The sequence below is a fragment of the Pituophis catenifer genome, unplaced genomic scaffold, assembly GCF_029215685.1.
Source record: "Pituophis catenifer annectens isolate HBS135680 unplaced genomic scaffold, rPitCat1.0.hap2 SCAF_1, whole genome shotgun sequence".
Lineage (NCBI taxonomy): Eukaryota > Metazoa > Chordata > Lepidosauria > Squamata > Colubridae > Pituophis > Pituophis catenifer.
The window spans coordinates 192,710,940-192,731,285 of record NW_027256881.1 but is presented as its reverse complement, the minus strand read 5'-3'; the positions used below and the strand labels follow the sequence as shown (position 1 = coordinate 192,731,285).

Genomic DNA, 20,346 nt, shown 5'->3' with positions numbered 1-20,346 from the left:
TACAAAACAGATCCTTTCTCACAACATGCAGTCCATAATAAAAATCATTATATCTGGCATAAATGCCTTGATGCAACATAAATGGATTTGTGACTGTTGCATATTTCTCTCCAAGATGCCAGTGGATTGCCTGCAGCTCCCTAGCAGCCATTTCATCCAACTTCCCAGCACAGATGGGCAACAACACTCAGAAGGCAAAATTGTACGTTGCGGAATTGCTCTGCGCCAGAAACTGATTGCGCTTATCAACATCACAATAACATTAGTAAGATGAAGAAGAACACTTTGGAATATCACAGGCATCATTCCTTCGGGCGGCAAATCCAAGAACTGGATCCCACAATTCCTTGAACAGGACTCTCAATCCTTCTAAGCAGATCTAGAAAATAATAAGCTCCTTAGCTGTTCTTCTTCCTGCAATTCTGAGTGGAATGGGCCCACATTTCCTGATTTCAAGTGAGAACCACAAGTTTAGGTCTTATAAGCCGTACTACCCCAAAATTACTTGACTAACATTTTCAGCCTAGCCAACACTTTGTTGCTCATTTCTGTTTCTTAACATTTCTGTTTGGTCTCCACAATGATGACAGCTGCCTTTCTCTGTAAAATGTATGCCTAGAGGGTGTCCCATTAAACTAGGCTCTCCTCTTGGATGAAAAATACATTAATATGTGGATAGGATGTCTTTCCAAATGCAACCATTATATTATTATGCAATGCCACCATTTTGTGGGAAATTCAGGGCATTCAGGGAAATTCAAGAGATCTCTCATCATTTTATCTCCAAAGCAATCTAATGACAAAAGTGCAGAGAAGAGCAACCAAGATGATTTGCGGACTGGAGGCTAAAACATACTATGAATGGTTGTAAGTACTTGGCATGGCTAGTCTAGTGAAGAGAAGGACCAGGGGAGACATGATAGCAGCATTCCAGTATTTTTTTTTTTAATTTGATTTATATGCCGCCCTTCTCCGGAGACTCAGGGCGGCTTACAATGTGCTAAGCAATAGCCTTCATCCTTTTGTATATTTATACAAAGTCAGCTTATTGCCCCCACAACTGGGTCCTCAATTTACCTACCTTAGAAAGGATGGAAGGCTGAGTCAACCTTGAGCCTTGGCGAGATTCGAACCTGCAGTAATTGCAGGCAGCTGGTCTTAATAACCAGCTTAATAACAGGGTGCCTTAGACCACTGTACTACCAAGGCTCTTGGTAGTACCCAAGAGGGGCTGCCACAGAGAGGAGGGGGGTCAGGGTATTTTCCAAAACACCTGAAGGCCAAACAAGGAATAACGGATGGAAATTGATCAAAGAGATATTCAACCTAGAAGTAAGGATAAATTTTCTGACAGGGAGAACAATCACCCAATGGAACAGCTTGCCTTCAGAAGTTGTGGGAGCTTCATCACTGGAAGCTTTCAAGAAGAGATTGGACTGCCATTTGTCAGAAATGGTGTAGGGTCTCCTGCTTGGGTGAGGGGCTGGACTAGATGACCTACAAGGTCCCTTCCAACTCTGTTAATCTGTATCTGTATCTGACATAGTTTGGACTGATTGGTCTGAAGTTACCCAGTGAATTTCAATGGCTGAGGGCAGATTTGTTCTGTAGTATATTACACCTAGACAGGGACAGCCAGAACTGCTTCGTATTTCTTTAAAAAGTGACGAAGGATTGGAAAACTGTTGTGATCTTTTGATGCTGTGCTATTCTGCTGAAAATATTTTAATGAAGTAAATTTGGACGGGAATTTTAACTGTCGGCTGCCTTGAGTTTAGCACAATAGGCCTTGCAGAATGAACTACTGTACTGAAATTTCTCCTCCTGAGTATTGGGGATTCTTAGCAGTAGGGTGCAATAGGGATTGCTGAAGGAAGACAGAAGCATCCCAAATTTAAGATGTCTTCCCCAAATTCCTATCCGGTCATAGTTTGATCCTTTACCTAACTGTAAAGTAAACTCTGAATCAGGTTTAGGAGCATGGAGAGTTAAGAAAGGAAAATGTGCTTATAACATGTATACACACATTTTCTTTTTTTAATTCAATGCTTCCAAACCTCATTCGGATACTACTTCTAAATTACTGTAGAAAAAAATAACTGAACTGTGGATCATTATGTTTGAAATGCAAGGATAATCAGAATTTTTGGGAAGGTCACCTATCTTCCCTACGTTAGGGCTGCTACTGCCAATATGTACTCTGTTCATTAACTAGGTTTGCCAATACTTATGCATGGAGAGTCAAATCTGCTGTATTAAACATGCCACAAAGACATGACTTTTGCAGCACAGAGAAAGAGGCATATAGTGGTTGTAAATGGCCCATTTCTGGCCTCCGGAGGGCCTCCGGGGGGGAGGCCGTTTTTGCCCTCCCCAGGCTCCTAGAAAGGCTCTAGAGCCTGGGGAGAGCAAAAAAAGGGACCTTCCGCACGCCCACGAGACCCCCTGGAGGCAGGAAACAATCTGTTTCCCTACTTCCAGTGGTCCCAGAAGGCCTGAAAATCAGTTGGTGGGTGCGTGCATGCCAGTGGTGGGTTGCCCCCAGTTCGGACCAGTTCTATAGAACCGGTAGTAAAACCGGAGGGAGGCTCCGCCCACTCACCCCAACGTCATCAAAACAATTCTGCGCATGTGTGCAGCCCTGTTGCAAACTGGTGGTAAAGATAAGTAGAATCCACCTCTGGTCCATGTGCACTGGAGCTGAGCTCGCATGCCCACCAATATGACTCCACGTGCCACCTGTGGCACGCATGCCATAGGTTCACCATCACAGATCTAGTCCTTCTACATCCGCCCACCTAATAAAGAAACAGATTCCAAACACAGATAAGAGATGTATTGCATAGGAGGGTCTCTACAGAGTAAGCGTATTGCTTAGTTGCCAAAGTAAATGTGCTAAGGGAGAAAATCATTACATACAAAATTAAAAATGGAAACAATCAACTTTAAAGAAAATACAGTTATGATTGGCTATCTGAACAAAGTACAGTAAGTCCAGGACTTGAGGGCCGCATCAAACTTGCCAAGAGGAAAGCCATTTGTTCAAAATGTTTAGGCATGCCTGGGTTTCATTTCATGTGGTTTTCAATTTAAAGTTCATTCTGCCTGAAGCTTCATGAAGAAAGTGTATATAAAATAAAATGAGGTCTTCTGTTACCATTGCTTTAGAGAAAGAGAGAGTTAATGGGCTGCTAAAATCTTTTCCAGATTTTTGGATGTACCAGGTGCATTGATTCAAATCCACCAGTGTTTCAGCAAATCTGATACCCGTTCCTGCACCAAACGGCACAGTAGTGCCAAATCCAATTGAATCACTGGATGCACCAAGAGGGTGTCTCCAGTTCAGCATTACAGCCATCAATGGGGGGGTCTGAGGACTGGGCAAAGCAATATGTAAATTGAATCACGTCCAGTCTTAGGAATTTTCCCTGCTGCACAGTAGAAGTGTTTAAGCATCCTTGAGCTGGCAACAAAAAATTTATACTAGAATGAAATGTGCTGACCCGTTCCTGATCCCTATCCTGCCTCTTTTGATCCTAGTCATGGCCAATCATCTGGCTTCCTTCCAAAACGAATGGTGACAAACCCAACAGATTTCCTATATGGCAATATTGCCCCTGGGTGGAGTTAATTGAAAAAGTTAAAATATAGGTGGTTTAAACCATCTCACTTTTTGGCCTTGGAGACACAAGTGGGGGAAAAAAATGTTGCCAGGATATGTTTAGGCTGTGATTAGCTGATGTAGGAGTTACCCTTAGTCAATAATTGAAATAGAACTGTTAAAATCAGTGACATTTATGACAGCGTAAGTGGTTCTCCTTTATGTTACTCTCACAACGGTCCTTGATGCAGGCTAAGCTGAAAGACAGAGACCGTGCATAGAATTTAAATCTAGCTCTCTCCAGAGAAAATCTATAGTGTTAGGAAAAGGCATGCATTGTGACGTCTGTATTATTTTAAAAAAAAACATGCAATATTTCAACTGTGACCAAGAACATTAACTTCAGAAGTTGTAATCAACTTTTTATTCAGAAAGACTTTATTAGAAATCTTCCTTATAAAAGAAGATGCTCCCACCCTTTTCGATACCTTTTGTATGATGTTTGTGCTGATGCAAGAGTTCTTTCAGAGATTCAGGGTTTTCAAACTCTTGAGAATACTGCAGAAAATCTTCAACTTGGTCAATTTTGGCAGCAAACTGTAGAGACACGGAAAATACACTCTTCAAAGAACTGCATCGTGTATCATTGAAAAGAATCTAATAAGCTTTTCGACTGCTTTGCACATTATTAATATATTTGTTCTGTTCTCCTAAAGCTGTCTTCCTCAACCTTGTACCTTTTGGATGAGGTAGATTTCAATTTCAACAGTTCCCAGCCAGCAGCACTGAAAATAATTGCTGTTTCCACTGCTTGTATGAAATAGGGACCTCTTCAAAGAAAGGGAAACAAGGAGCTGTTATCTGCTTGATTGTTGCCCTTATCCTCTGATTTTTGCTAGCTTAACAGGTTGCAAACAATGACAAATCTGAAATGCTGAGCATTGTGTTGACTTGGTAGAGCAAAGAACATCAGCTAAAACAGTTCTCTGGCAGGCAACATAATTGTTCCAGCTTTTAAAAAATTCCCACAGATGTGTTGCTCTGTATTTCCTCTCCTACACATAGCTGCCTCTAACTGAATACAGCCTTGAGGAAAACCGATGATTGTACCAAACAGAATCCCCCCCACTTTCCCAATCCTCACATTCTTCCCTAAAGCAGAATGCTTTGAAATCAATTGAGTCTAAAATCTACCAAACCATCATACCCTGTAGCAAAATATGCATACCAATAAAACAAAACAAAAATACTCTCAGCCGCCTCAAAAGGGCCCTAGAAAAGAGTAATTTATCTTCGTTCTCACAGACCTCATTGCAAGTATATCTTCTAAGGGAAAATGCTCGTAAAATAATGGCCGCTACTGAAAAGGTATAATTCTTAGCCTTTTTCGTTCCAAAATGGAACTTTGGGAGATTCACTGAAACAAAAAACAAAAACAAAACAAAACAAAACAAAACTATATTTGAAAATATAGCTTGCCTAGAGTGGCCAGTTTTCCTGCCATTCAAGCACCCTGCCTTTGTTTTTTGAAGAAAAATACTATTAGCGATATGTGAATTGGGAATACACCAGGGGTGGGTTCTACTTACCCTTACTACCAGTTTGCAGTGGGGCCATGTGCAAGCACAGAAGCTTCTGCACATGCACAGAAGCGTTTTGATGACGTCGGGGTCAGTGGGCGGAGCCTCCTGCCGGATTTACTACCAGTTCTATAGAAGCGGTGCAAACCGGGGGCAACTCACCACTAGGTGTAGAACATGGGTGTCAAACTTGATCACGTCACAGGACGGATCGTGATGTATCGTGACTTTTTTGTCTTTGCAGAACCGGGGTGGGTGTGGCCTGCACGTGACGTATCCAGCCCACAGGGCACCAGTTTGACAGGCCTGGTGTAGAAGATAAGCTCACACAGAGCTGTATGCAGTTGTTAAGATGAGATATGTTTTAATTTTTAGCTGTAATTTAATTAGCTGAACAGTGCAATCACATGCAGGCTCTACAAAACCGGATGATGACTAGATGGCAGGAAAGATCTAGCGATTTTTGCTTCAGTCTGAATTTTTGAAACCCGGGTCAAGTAGTTTAACATGTTATGGTTTGCCATATTGACCCAGTGGGAGTTTAGCCATTGATCCAAAACAGTACATCTGCAATGAGTGTTTGTGCACACTAGAAGCTTATTGTTTTTATTTTCAGTTTATTTCCCTGTTTCATTTTATTTGGTTTCTGTAGTCACTGCATATCTCAAGCAAGTTAATAGCTTTGCCTTCTCTCCCCTAAATAAAATTGCTGTGCGTAAGAGAGAAAACCCCTGATCAGGATATTGGTACTTCAGATGAAATTAAGAAAGATCGTGAAAAATGATGCCTTTTGCTCAGTCTGCTTTTTCTCCAACATTCTGTTCTGTTTTTTGTTTTATTTTTTTATGCTAGAAAACAAATCCATTATCCTCCAGCGTTTGGGATTTAACTTCTGACTTTCATTAAAGAATATCCTGGAGATGAGGCTTGTGTTTTATCATAATAAAACAAAGATTACGTATAATCATATTCTGTCAATTAAAGCAAAGCTTTCCAACAAGAGACTTCCAGGACTTTCCATTTGAAATTGACACGTGCTATTTCCCATTTGCCCTTTCCTTAGATATTTCAAGAACAATAAGGCTGGATCCTTGGTTCCATTTTTTGTTACTTCAAGGAATCTGATAGTGTGTATAACCATCTGCCTATCCGTCTCTGCATGTGTTTCCATCCTGCTGAGAGAAATTCCCCTAGTTCAGAACTGCAACAGCAGGTGCTATAAATCTCCCCCTGGGGCCCCTGTATGACTTATGCTTTGATAATTTTCATAACTGAGAAAGAGGGTCGGTAGCCCTTCTCCTCCAATGTTGGGATCAAGAGGGTGGTGCCTCATTGAAGAACAGGAGTAGTGGGTCCTACCATCCAAATGAGTTATGGGGGACTCCTTCAGCACTGAATAAAAGAACTGATAGACCAGAAAGTAATTAAAAGAGAAAAAATGGTATTTCAGGGCCAATATATGGAGACAGGCCATTGTTGTTACAAAGGCACTGAAAAAAGTGACTTATGTCCAGTGGTGGGATTCAAGTAATTTAAAAACCGGTTCTCTGCCCTAATGATTTCTTCCAACAACCAGTTTGCCAAACTGCTCAGAAAGTTAACAACCGGTTCTCCCGAAGTGGTGCGAACTGGCTGAATCCCATCACTGCTTATGATTGTTTCTCACTCTCACGACCATTGCAGCATCCCCATGATCATGTGATCCAAATTCACACTCTTGGCAACTGACTCATATTCATGACGATTGCAGTGCCATATGATTACCTTCTGAGACTTTCTGACCAGCAAAGTCAATGGGCACGACTGATTCACTTAACAACCGTGTGACTAACTTACCGACTGCAGTGATTCGCTTAACAATTGTGGCAAGGAAGGTTCTAAAATGGAGCACGGTTCACTGAACAAATGTCTCGCTTAGCAACAGAAATGTTGGGCTCAATTGAGCTCGTAAGTCAAGGACTACCTATGCAGGATGCAAGTGGTATATGGAAAGAGTTTTAGGCATTCTGTTGCTTGTCTCCTTCCTTTTGTTGTCCCACCCAAGCCAGGGTTTCTAGTTGCTTGCTTTCAGAGGATACTCTGAAAGTAATTATTCAGTAGGATAAGACACAGAACAATGATTCTGCATTTCACAAAGGCACTTATTCTCTAGTTAAGAAGAGTAACAGCAATGCCACTGGATCAATGGTGGGTTGCCCCCAGTTCAGACCGGTTCCATAGAACCGGTAGTAAAACCAGCGGGAGGCTCTGCCCACTGACCCCGACATCATGAGGAAGCTTCTGTGCATGCGCACAGCCCTGTTGCGAACCGGTAGTAAAGGTAAGTAGAACCTACCCCTGCACTGGACAAATAGCTACTAAAGGAGATGATAAATTCCCTTTCCTGGGATGTTAAGACAGTAATCAACATCACCATGTTGACTTTTTTGACTTCCCATGGATGGTGTTAATTTGGATTTCTGTGGATTTTTATTTTTTTTTGTCTCCAAAGTCGCTTCCAGCTTTATGATTTTATCTGCTAAGATCCCACTGCCGTAAAACATTTCCCTGGGCCATGGAGTTGTTGTTGGTTTTTTTGTTCTACTTTTTGTTCTGATCATTCCTAAGGAAACACAAAAACAGCTGCAATTATCTTTTTTCCCCCTCTGTTCTAAAGTAATGAAAAGTCATCAAGCAGAAAGGGATATTTGAAATGCAACAATGATTTGTTTCCTTTGAAGAGAAAAAGCATTTTCCCTTCTTGTAGACTGACCTCTAGAGCGTTTTCAAAGAAATCCAAACTCAGTTTTAACAGCATCCTCCGCTTCTCCAGAACAATCGTCAGGGAGTCCCAGGCATCTCCCAGGGATTCCGCCATAGCTTCGTACACCTGCTCTTCATCTTGATGCTCCGCGGCTGTCTTGTCGGCTTCCCGTAAGAGATCCCAAACTTGGCCTTCTAAGGGCTACAGATAAAAGAAAAAATGGATCAGAAACCAGGACGAAAGTCTCCCGGCAGTATGGACAAAACTCCTTTAGATTCGCTCTGTTCTTTGACTGAAAAAAATTCCCAGAAAAGTCAGGACAATCCACCTCTCCCTTTTACCCAGAGGCAGGGCCACTTCAGGGGGTTACAGCATTCTTTCTGCCCATCGCAACAACACCCCTGAATGCTGGCCCCTCTGCTGACTTCCTTCTTGGCTGGGCCAGATGCTGGGAACCCTCTAGAGAAGCATCTATGCCTCCTTCCCCATGCTTGGGAGGTCTTATAGAGAGAAGCTACAGGGGCTGCAAATGATAGGGTGACTGTGGTGGCAGATGCTGCTCTAGAGTAGGGGTGTCAAACACAAGGCCCGCAGGCTGGATCCAACCCATGATGTGGTTGGATCCAGCCCACGGAGCTGTCTTGGAAAATGTAAGGAGCCGGCCTGCGTCACTTCGGCTGGGTCTACCCAATGCAAAGAGGAAACATCGGGCCAGCGTGGCTTCAGCCTGGTCTACCCAATGCAAAGAGGAAACATCAGGCCAGCATGGCTTTGGCCCGGTGTACCCAGTGCGAAAAGGAAATATGCCAGCAGTTTGGAGAGTGGCGTCAAACTGGCCACGTCCACCCAGTTGGCCACACCCACTCAGTTGGCCTTGCCCACCCGGCCCCCTGAGGTCAACCACAGCCCTCAATGAAATTGATTTTGACACCCCTGCTCTAGAGTCTAGAGCAGAAATGCAAAAAGAAAAGCACTCTGCTCTGGTTGCTGTGGCCAAGAGTGGTAGAAAAGAGGTACAATCCAAACTGTCTGCCAGACTGCAGCCTTATCCACACTGCCCACACTTTTCTAGTGATGGGGACACTGCCCAGTGTTCCTATCACTAGAATGGGCAGGTATTTGTTTCTGGAGAACATTATCAACTAGGACTCCTCACTCACTTCCATTTGTTTCTATGTTCCACTTCAAAGTATACTTTTCTCTTAGTATCACCTTGAAGGCACCTCTCTGTAGTTCTGTTTGGGCTATTGCATTTCTGTTAGTTGTGCGCTAACCACCTCCATTGAGAGCCAGTGTGGTATAGTGGTGAAAGTCCTTGACTAGAAACTGGGAGACCAGGACTCCCATCTTGGGCACAAAACCAAGGATGGCCATTCCTTCTCTCTCAGCCCTGGGAAGAAGGAAATATCAAACCACTTCTGAAACTCATGCCAAGAAAAATGCAGAGACTGAAAGAGGCCTTTCCTAGGAGTCAACATATATTCTTGTAAGCTGCCTTGAGTTGCCATGTATGAGTAGGCGGCAATATAAATTTTCTAAATAAATAAATAAATAAACTAACTAACTAACCAACCAACCAACAAATAAATAAATAAATGACTCAAAGGCACCAAAAACTAAACAAAACAAAACCTCAACCACACAGCAATTGGTTGGTTGTTTTGTAGCTTAACTTGTTAGCTCCCACCTTCAGCCTAATTGTTGCATCAGCCCAGTCAGTGTAATTCATGCTTCATAAATTAACTTTGGTTGGTTTCAAACATGGCAGGATTTGTTTCCCCCATTCTGAGAGTGATCTGAGCTGACTGGCCCAAAGTCACCCAGATGACCTTGTGCCCGAGGGAGGATTAGCATTCATAGTCTCCTTGTTTCTAACCTTAAAAAGCTACCCCAAACTGACTCTTATCTGTCTGTCTCTCTCTCTCTCTCTCTCTCTCTCTCTCTCTGTGTGTGTGTGTGTGTGTGTGTGTGTGTGTGTGTGTGTGTGTGTGAGATAGATAGATACAGATACAGATACAGATACAGATACAGATACAGATACAGATACAGATACAGATACAGATACAGATATAGATCAGTGGTGAAATTCATTTTTTTTTTACTACAGGTTCTGTGGGCTTGGCTTGGTGGGCGTGGTGTGGCTTGATGGACATGGCTTGACGGGCATGGCAGGGGAAGGATACTGCAAAATCTCCATTCCCATCCCACTCCAGGGGAAGGATACTGCAAAATCTCCATTCCCTCCCCACTCCTGGGGGAAGGATATTGCAAAATCTCCATTCCCACCCCACTCTGTGGCAGCCAGAGGTGGTATTTGCTGGTTCTCTGAACTACTCAAAGTTTCCACTACTGGTTCTCCAAACTGCTCAAAATTTCCGCTACTGATTCTCCAGAACCTGTCAGAACCTGCTGGATTTCACCCCTAGATAGAGACAGAGACAGAGACAGAGACAGAGACAGAGACAGAGACAGAGACAGAGACAGAGACAGAGATAGAGATAGAGATAGAGATAGAGATAGAGATAGAGATAGAGATATTGGTAATAGTACTATATTGTTACGGTGAATATTGATTATTTGTCATATAAATCTGATAAAATAAATAAATAAATTTGCAAAAACATTGCAAAACATTGCAATAAACATTGCAAAACATTGCAATAAAAAGTCAGAATATTCATTTTGACCTTAACGAATATTAAGCATGCTTTTTATCTTAAACTGAGGCTGGTTCAACATATTTTCCCCTTTATTTGACACCTCAGAGAATTTTTAAGAAGTATTGCCTGTGTTTTTAAGAAGTATTGCCTTATGTTGTAAGTTTAAAATGATGGAGAGGATATCTCGCTATATAATATGAGCTTGGCCCACTTTTATCTCATTTTGTTTGGTTGTTAATATGAATCCGGGAAAAGGAATTACTGTAGGCTTAAAGATATGCATATAATTCTGAATTATATAACCCCAATTCAGAATTTATTAATATATGAAAAAGTATGAATTTGCCTAGCATGAAGAATTATTATTCTTTTATAATGGAAAGGCAGCATTCTCCATTTTAAGTCTTGGATAAATGATATGTTTGCTCTCTGCTTTATGAAGTTGCTTTTTATTGATATGATAGAAACATTGATCAGCATTATTCCATGTAGTCAAGTTTTCATGTTGTGCTTAAACTCTGAGTGTTTTTAATATTTATTATAACATTTGTTTCTTTTTTATTATTTTTGTGGCTTTTTAATTTCTGTATATTAAAGGATTTTTTTAAAAAAATTATTCAGTGGTGCTGTGGACTAGAAGTGGAGCTCTCGCCTCACAATCAGGAGGCTGTGAGTTCGATCCTAGTTCACAGTAGAGATTTCTTTCTTTGGGTGAAGTGAATAATGTGGCCTCAGGAAGGGCCTTCTGAGACAACTGAGCTCCGTTCAATTGCCCTAATTCCTCTCCAGTGCAAGGGATTACAGAGTCATTAAAAGAAAAGAAAAAACAGTGGGTTGTACAAACCTAGGTAATTAGATTAGCCATGGTTTAGTTCATTGTGATATTGTGTGTTTAAACATACTCAGATTAATCTCATAATTTCAAAGGGTACAGGTAACTGCTTGTCCTATAATCTTAGCAACTGGGTTATCCAAAGGAGTTATGGAGCACGGTGAAATGTATTCATTGTTGAATTAGAAATATAGGCAGTATACAGGAAGTCCTTGAGTTATGGCCCTAATTGAGCCTCGCAATTATGGACATAAGCCTTCATGGACATAAAGTGGATCACAAAATGATCAGACCCAATTTTATGACTTGTTTCTCAGCAGACATTGACTGACTACCATGGTTGTTAAGTAAAAATTGCAATTATTAGGTGAACACCATGGTTGTCTAACAAACCTATTGTTCTTTGGGCCTGTTTTTTTCAGTATGGTGAAATTAAAATACACAGAGTAATCCTTGCACACGCCAACCTTAATCCTGCTTGGTCTGATGGAGTTTATTTTCATAAAATAAACACTAGTTTCTGGCAAACCCATCATATATTGTGGTTATGTGCCCATGGGGCACTGTAAAGAGCTGTAAATGCAGGCCTGTTGCTGAGCACCCAAAGCACAGTCACAGGACCGGGGGAGGGGGGGCAATATTGGAACTCTGAAATCTAGTTGTAAGTTGTGAGCTTCGGGAGGCTCCATCATAACTTCAAACGGTCACTAAGCAATCGGTCACAAGTGAAGGACCTCCTATATAGGTTTGCCTTTGCCTCAGAACAAGTCATTTTGTTTTGGTTCTTCTGCTACTTTCACCGTAAGGCCTAACAAATATTGCCATTTCTCTTTATTTCAAAATCTTCAGAGTATCTTCAGCATGCCTTCTAAACTTGAATTATTTTTGCCCATTCTCATCTCAGCTCTTTATCATGACAATGGATGAATCATGGCGTGCCAGTTTTTGCTTTTACTTTGGGTGCTATCTGGAAGAATGCATAATGAGAAGAGGAATCCGTAATAGATAAATTAAAATCTGGGATAACTCATTCTCCTGATACAGACTATAATAAAAACTGAAGATAGGAAAAGATGAAATTCTCCTGATAAAGACCCAGCTGAGAAGAGGAAAATAATAGAACACTTAGACATTGTGGCTTTGAAGTCAGAATCGTAATATCCAGATTCTCCCAAGCCACCATATCTTCTGCCAGTAATAGTTGCATCTGAATTGGCTGATAATCTTCCTGTTCTAAAAGAAACGCGATGAGAAATACTTTTCAGAAATAATGAACTATTGTTTCTTAATTAAAAAAGAAAGATTAATACCGGTAGTTGTTGCTAAAAGAAAAAAAAAACCATGAAGATGGAGTTACCAAAGATGAATTATTATTTGAAATATGAACTCTGCACAATAAAGACCAAGAGAGAGAAAGAGAATCAAAGAGAAAGCCACCACAAAGATTTCCTCTGAACATAGTAGATGGAGAAACAAAATGCATGTTTTTAATTGGAGGGCATTGGTGCACAGCCTACGTATAACTGTGGCTACCAACTCCCCATTTCACTGCTGTGGAAGGGGAGATGGATAAAGATAGAACATGAAAAACATGTGAATGGAATTTAAGACAAAAAAAAAAGAGTTTTGCTTTGCATGTCTTCGCTTTGACACACACATTTTCCTCTTTGCCTTAGAAATCTGTCTTAAAATATCTTTCACAAGGTTCATGCAATTCTCAGCCAACCTTCATTTTAGAATCCATTTTAGAATGTTTATGCCGAAACAGAAACTTTGGGAAAAACACAAGGAATTAAATTCAGCCTCTTCAGGGGTCCTTTGGATCACACAGAACATGTGAGCAGTAGCCTTGCCTAATTTTAGCGATCATGTCCTCAAGGGAGTTCAGAACAGGTGAGATAGATCAAAACCCCACCACTCTGGTATCCCTGTCCATAGCGCGCACGCGCGCGCGCACACACACACACACACACACACACACACACACCCCGTACAATTGAGGGAAGATTTTGATCGTGATATCTCAACTACCATTTATCTCTTTTGAGTTACCTTCAAAAGGTCTTTTGGAATGTGCAGAAGTCCCAACGGGCATGAAAGGCACAGTACCTTTAAGGTGTTGCAGATGGGGGCTACATTTTGGCTCCTTCAGAATCTGAAGTATTTTTGGAAGGTCAGATCCAAAGTGCTTCAGAGCTTGATTGATTATTGTACTTAGGGATAAAGCTGAGAAGATTGACTGAAGTACAGTACACACATTGTGTAGAAGCCTGAGTAAAACTCCTATTTTTCCTACCAGCCCTGAGTTTATGAAGCAGGAGGATTGGTCAAGAATCATGAAAGCCACACTAGATAATTTCATTCTTCTGAGACAGCTATTATGTCTGCAGACCTCACTTAGTCTTAACGGTAGCAGTAAACTTTGCTTGCTTAAGTATCTTCCCTGCTGGAAGAGTAAATAGCTTAATGTTTCTAAAAATATTTTCCATGTTGAAGGTAAGGAACACTAGGTGAAAGATCTGAACGCTTATAGCAACTTTTAGAAAGTTATACAGTATGGTGAAATTAAAATACACAGAGTAATCCTTGCACACGCCAACCTTAATCCTGCTTGGTCTGATGGAGTTTATTTTCATAAAATATGCACTGGATGGCCACCTTAATTCAGCTCACAGAACAAATGTCAAAGGCATACTAAACACGCACACAAGGTAATAGACTGAATATTAATTTGCTTATTTGTATTTTCCTCCTAAGAGTAAGCTCAAAGTGTATGGGTGAATAAAGATAGTTTCTCAGTTTCTCACTTACATGGCCATATCCATGATGTATGTGCAGTAGTGGGTTTCAATTTAGTTTGCTACCGGTTCGCTCGTGCCTCATGCACGCTCACGCACACACACACCGCTTCTGCGCATGTGCAGAAGCATCCGGGTGGGCAGAGCCTCCCGCCGCCACTATCGGTTCGCCCAATCTGGGGCGAACCAGTAGCAACCCACCACTGTGTATGCGCCATGATTAATTTTTAACATGAGTTGTCAATAATTTTTTATTAGTACTTTTCAATTGTTTCAGTATTCATATCATTATTGTTGTTATTGTCAATTCTTTGGTCCAATTCTTTACTTAAAAAGAATCTAACTAGGCAAAGGACTACTACCACTTCTTACGGTTGGGAAATTCAGATTTTCATTATGCACATCCAAAATTGATGTTATAATTTTTATATTTTGCCTGATCAGAAGACTTACTCAATTTTCTTGATTATAGGTGTACAGGAATAAGCAAATATATCTCCTTCATTGTTCCCATCTTCATCTCTTTATATATAGGAAGGATAACTTTCACCCTAACTTTTCTTAACCAGTTTGATCTAGTGGTTAAGACACTAGGCTAGAAAACAGGTGATTGTGAATTCCAATCCTGTTTAGGCATGAAAGCCAACTGGGTAACTTTGGGCTAGTCACTCTTTCTCAGCCCAAGCCATCTCATAGCATTGTTGTTGTTGTGGGCGGGGTGTGTGTGTATGGATACGGAGGAAGGAGTATGAGATATGTTTACCGCCTTAAAAGTAATAAAGGTAGGATTAAAAATAAATAATGTACTGTATTTTTTGGAGTATAAGACGCACCTTTTTCCCCTAAAAGGGGGTGAAAATTTAGGTGCGTCTTATACACCAAATGTAGCCCTGCCCACCCACTGGCCCCCACCCTTTGGCATCTGCCTCGCAGCAGTTACCTCCTTGCAAGCAAACAGCAAGAAAAAACAGCTCCTTTCAGCTTCAGCACAGCCTAATTAGCACATGTTGATTGGATCGGCCTCCCGATTCTCAGCTGATTTGCACAGGGCTCTGCTCCTTGCTACAAAGAGGTAAATTGCTGGAGCAGATTTTTTTTTCCTTGTGCTAATCAATCTATGCTGAAAATGAAAATGAAAATAAAGCAGGCTGTTTGCTGCAAGGAGACAAAATTGCTCAGAGGTAGAGGCAGAGGGAGATTTCTTTTTCTTCTTTTCGTCACCAAAAAAGGTAGGTGCATCTTATACTCCGGTGCGTCTTATACTCCGAAAAATACGGTATATCTGTTTCCATGATTTTGAATTTAGAGAAATCAGGATTTTTAAATTGCACACAGAGTTTCCACGGATGGAGGAGTCACTCTCTGTGTAAAAAGGCTCGGTTGGAGAAGGTGAATTAACATGCATATCTCTAGTCCAGTGTTTCCAATCTTGGGAACTTTAAGATGTGTGGACTTCAACTCCCAGAATTCCCCAGCCAGCATGGGGAATTCTAGGAGTTGAAGTCCACACATCTTACAGTTCCCAAGATTGGAAACACTGGACTAGTCCTTCACCTCACATGAGTGATTACAGGTATGCCTGTTTCAAATGAAGCACAAGGGCTCACATCATAACACAAGAGGGGTTTAAAACAAAATCAAGTTGGTTGTTGTGATGCAATTCACATTTTTATACATGCATTAAGATACTGTTCACATAAAAAGGGACACATCTTCAATTTTGTCACTATTTTGACTTTTTTGACCCAACCAATGGATAGTGTTACATTTAGGCATGTAGGGGAGGGGCAAGTGATGAAGCATGTATCATACTCAAAACTTACAACTTGCATACTTTTATCACATGCCTTGACAGAGATATATAAAGTCAGAGTTTGCTTCATGATGCAATAATTTCATGCAATGAAATTATTTTGCTCTGTGTATGTGTGCGTGTGTGTGTGGGGGTCTATGACAACTCGCCCCGGACCAACTCGTCACAGGACAAGGTTTACACTAATATCAAAGAAATAGTGGAATAGAATCGTTAAAGAAAGGATGCCAAAGGAGGGACAAAATGAAATGTGAATGACAAAAATTAAAATAATTTTTTAATTGTTTTAAATAATTAAATTGAATGGCTGCATTGTCCTGCAGCGAGTTTCCTGTGGCGAATTGGCCATATTGAGTTGTCCTGTGGTGAGTTGGCCGTGGTGAGTTCTATTCAGGGGTGAAATCCAGCAGGTTCTGACAGGTTGTGGAGAACCTGTAGCAGAAATTTTGAGTAGTTCGGAGAATCGGCAAATACCACCTCTGGCTGGCCCCAGAGTGGGGTGGGAATGGAGATTTTGCAATATACTTCCCCCAGGAGTGGGGAGGGAATGGGGATTTTGCAATAGCTTTACCCTGCCATGCCCACCAAGCCACGCCCACCAAGCCACACCATGCCCACAGAACTGGTAGTAAAAAAATTTGGATTTCACCACTGGTTGTATTCCATGCTGTGGGTGCCTCAGTTACTGTTTGTTTCCCGATGAGCAGTGCATGGGGAAATAAAGACAGATTATGTTGGAATGCCAAGCATGGCTTGGGCATACAGTATGGGGATTTCAGAAGTCCTTCGTTTCAGGCAGAAGTTGTAGGCCACCTCTGTATTTGGCTGCAGAATTCTGTGACTTCAGCTGAACTGCTAGGCTTCCCCTTGACTATGTCAGTTGTAGAAATTTCTTGTGGTATAATTAAACATTTGGTTTATCTGTTCTAAAAAGAAGTTTTAGCTAGCAATTCCACATTGGCAGTATTCATTATATAATATTGGTAACAACATTATTTAAGCTGAAAAGTGCTTTTTATTCAGATGCTGCTAATTATGCTACTAAATTTGTTTTTCTGCATTTGGTACGCTGAATCTGAGTGAGCGATTTATTTTTTAATTGCAAGCTATTTGCCAATAGGTAAATGGGCACATTTGGCCATTATGTGCTTCTCTTGTTAGGCAGAGCAGCCTATGAATTCAATAAATATATTTCAAGTCAGCCAATTTGTTTGCAGTGCCAGCTGTTCCTCTTACCATCCATTGCATTTTGTGCACAGAGCAAAGTCAGAAAGTGACATTTATGTGTGCTTAAAGCAGACCTAGGTATTGATTCACTAAAAGTATCTCAGTCACTCTTAGCTTATTCACTAGAGGATTTCCAAGGCCATCCCAGGGAAAGAATAACATTAAGAAAAGCATTTATTATCCTGAATATAAGGCAGACTCTAAATATACTCTGGATTAATACAAATGGAATAGATGGTGTCAATACTTCTAAAAGTAATTGGGCTGATTTGAGATTATAGTATTTCCCAGGACAAAGAATGCCTGTTAATTCTGGGTGGGTTTTTTCCCCAGAAATAACTCTCTGCATTTGATTGTGCATGAGTATGAAAACTAAGAATAGAATAGAATAGAATAGAATAGAATAGAATAGAATAGAATAGAATAGAATAGAATAGAATAGAATAGAATAGAATAGAATAGAATTTCTTGGATTAATTAGCCATTCTGTCCTCAAGGGTTCTTTCCATCCAGGAAAATGCCTTGTTAGATGTAAATAGAAGTAAGTTCTTGAAGAGCAGGTGGCAGTTGCAGGTAGGAGAGCAGAGGTGAAATCCAGCAGGTTCTGACAGATTCTGGAGAACCGGTAGCAGACATTTTGAGCCGTTCGGAGAACCGGTAGCGGAAATTTTGAGTAGAACTGGTAAATACCACCTCTGGCTGGCCCCAGAGTGGGCTGGAAATGGAGATTTTGCAATATCTTTCCCCCAGGAGTGGAGAGGGAATGGGGATTTTGCAGTATCCTTCCCCTGCCATGCCCACCAAGCCACACCATGCTCACCAAGCTCCGCCCACAGAACCAGTAGTAAAAAAAAATTGGAATTCACCACTGTAGGAGAGCCTATGTATAAATTCGTTTTGTGCTCCAATTGTGGCCTTTTCTGGATTAGGAGTTTTTGCGCTCAGCCCTACTCACCTCACTATTGCAATGAGCTCTACATGGAGCTACACTTGAAGAACATTCGGGAACTACAGCTAGTGTACAGTGAAGCAGCGGGGGCAGTTCTTAGGCCTCCCAGAGTGGCCCATATTATACCACAGCATTGCAATCTGCACCGGTTGCCAGCCTGCTTCTGGGTGCAATTCAAGGTGTTACAGCCCTGCATGGCATGGGTCCAGTCTACTTGAGGAACTGTCTCACGATGGGACTGTCCCGCCCCACCAGTGCCAGCAGAGGGAGCCTACAGAGGGGGAAATTTTGGTTGGAGGGATCCAGGAAGAAGAACCTGCTCTGCCATGGCTTCTGCTCTCTGGAATATATTAGCCCTTGAGGTGAGATTGGCTCACACCAGAGGTGGGTTTCAGCAGGTTCTAACCAATTGTGGAGAACCGGTAGCGAAAATTTTGAGTAGTTCGGAGAACCGGTAGTAAAAATTCTGACTGGGCCTGCCTCCATCTATTCTCTGCCTCCCAAGTCCCAGCTGATCAGGAGGAAATGGGGATTTTGCAGTATCCTTCCCCTGGAGTGGGGTGGGAATGGAGATTTTGCAGTATCCTTCCCCTGCCATGCCCACGAAGCCACACCCACCAAGCCATGCCACGCCCACCAAGCCACACACCACAGAACTGGTAGTAAAAATTTTTGAAACCCACCACTGGCTCACACCCTCCTGATGTTTCAAAAGAGCCTTAAGACTTAGCTTTGCCAGATTGGGCTTGGGGTCCCAATTGGAGGAATTTCATACTTGAGGTGGTTGACTAATTAAAACTTAACCCCACCTCCTCCCCCCCACCTCCATGTGTCTGGTTCCCTTCTTTGCCATCTTGTATTAATGACTTTATCTGTTAATGTTTTTATCTGCTGTGTTTTTTACGACCGATTTTAAAGTTTTTATGTTGTAAGCCACCCAGAGTCATTGGCTACAAGATGGGTGGCAATTAAATTTCGTGAATAAATAAATAAAAAGAAATCTCTGTGTATTAAAATATTTAAATATCTATGAAATATTTCTCTATTTTGAAAAGAGCTCCTATAAAACAACAACATAATAGGAGTTATCATGGAGGAAGGGAGAGAGAAAGAAAGATAAACTCTCCATCCAACTTCACACAAGTCAATTTTTCCTCATGCAACAAGATCTGCCTTCAGTATGTTAATCCATTCGAATTCCCTAAACTTCAGAGAGATTTGGATAGAAAAAGAACTACAAGGTAGAGAGGAAAATCTATAACTCTTGTGTCATTGGACATCAGTCAGAGATGGTGGTTGGAAACCAGTTTAAGCTAAAGGAACAAAAATATAACTTTAAAAAAACTTTAAAAAGTAGGGATAAATATCTAAAATGGGTGTTTGTCAAGTATTCTACCTTATGACATATAGTGACTTCAATTCCTGCAGCCAAAATTCTGATGATCCCAGTAATCACATTATTTTGTCAGCCAATGGTAGGACAGAAAACACAACTTGACTAAAACAACATCAACAGAGTGAGAAATAAAGGTAAAGGTAAAGGTTCCCCTCGCACGTATGTGCTAGTCGTTCCCGACTCTAGGGGGTGGTGCTCATCTCCGTTTCAAAGCCAAAGAGCCAGCGCTGTCCGAAGATGTCTCCATGGTCATGTGGCTGGCATGACTAAATGCCAAAGGCGCACGGAACTCTGTTACCTTCCCACCAAAGGTGGTCCCTATTTTTCTACTTGCATTTTTTACGTGGTTTTGAACTGCTAGGTTGGCAGAAACTGGGACAAGTAACGGGAGCTCACCCCGTTACGTGGCACTAGGGATTCAAACCGCTGAACTGCCAATCTTTCGATCGACAAGCTCAGCGTCTTAGCCACTGAGCCATCACGTCCCTCATAGAGTGAGAAACAATTGTGCAAATGGTGCTTTCATCCTGGCACTAAAAACAACCCTAGTAAGCCACTATGCAGGTATGAAGAATGTACTTAGTGCCTCTGTTTTCCTTCTATTTTCCTAACACTGGACTGACACTTTTGAACACTTCCCCTTAGGTTTTCCACACACCCAACACTGGAAAGCATTGCTCATGTCTAGCATAATGTGCCAGCAATCGCTGGTCCTGTCAGCACTGCAGTTGCTTAAAATATCTTTAC

At 41.5% G+C, this 20,346-nt stretch overlaps 1 protein-coding gene across 5 annotated transcripts in view; it reads right to left on the bottom strand.

Annotated features, from left to right (window-relative positions):
• The window catches only part of CCDC141 (coiled-coil domain containing 141), a 127,310-nt gene that overhangs the window by 88,920 nt on the left and 18,044 nt on the right, over window positions 1-20,346 (bottom strand). For all 5 annotated transcript variants that reach the window (XR_011601653.1, XR_011601655.1, XM_070956794.1 and 2 more), the window contains exons 3-4: window positions 7,934-8,125; window positions 4,090-4,198 (exon numbers count right to left, since the gene is read on the bottom strand). Coding sequence is in view for 3 of the 5 variants with exons in the window: in XM_070956794.1 (XP_070812895.1) it covers window positions 4,090-4,198; window positions 7,934-8,125 (301 nt within the window). In the remaining 2 variants the exon portion in view is untranslated. The remainder of the gene's footprint in view (window positions 1-4,089; window positions 4,199-7,933; window positions 8,126-20,346) is intronic.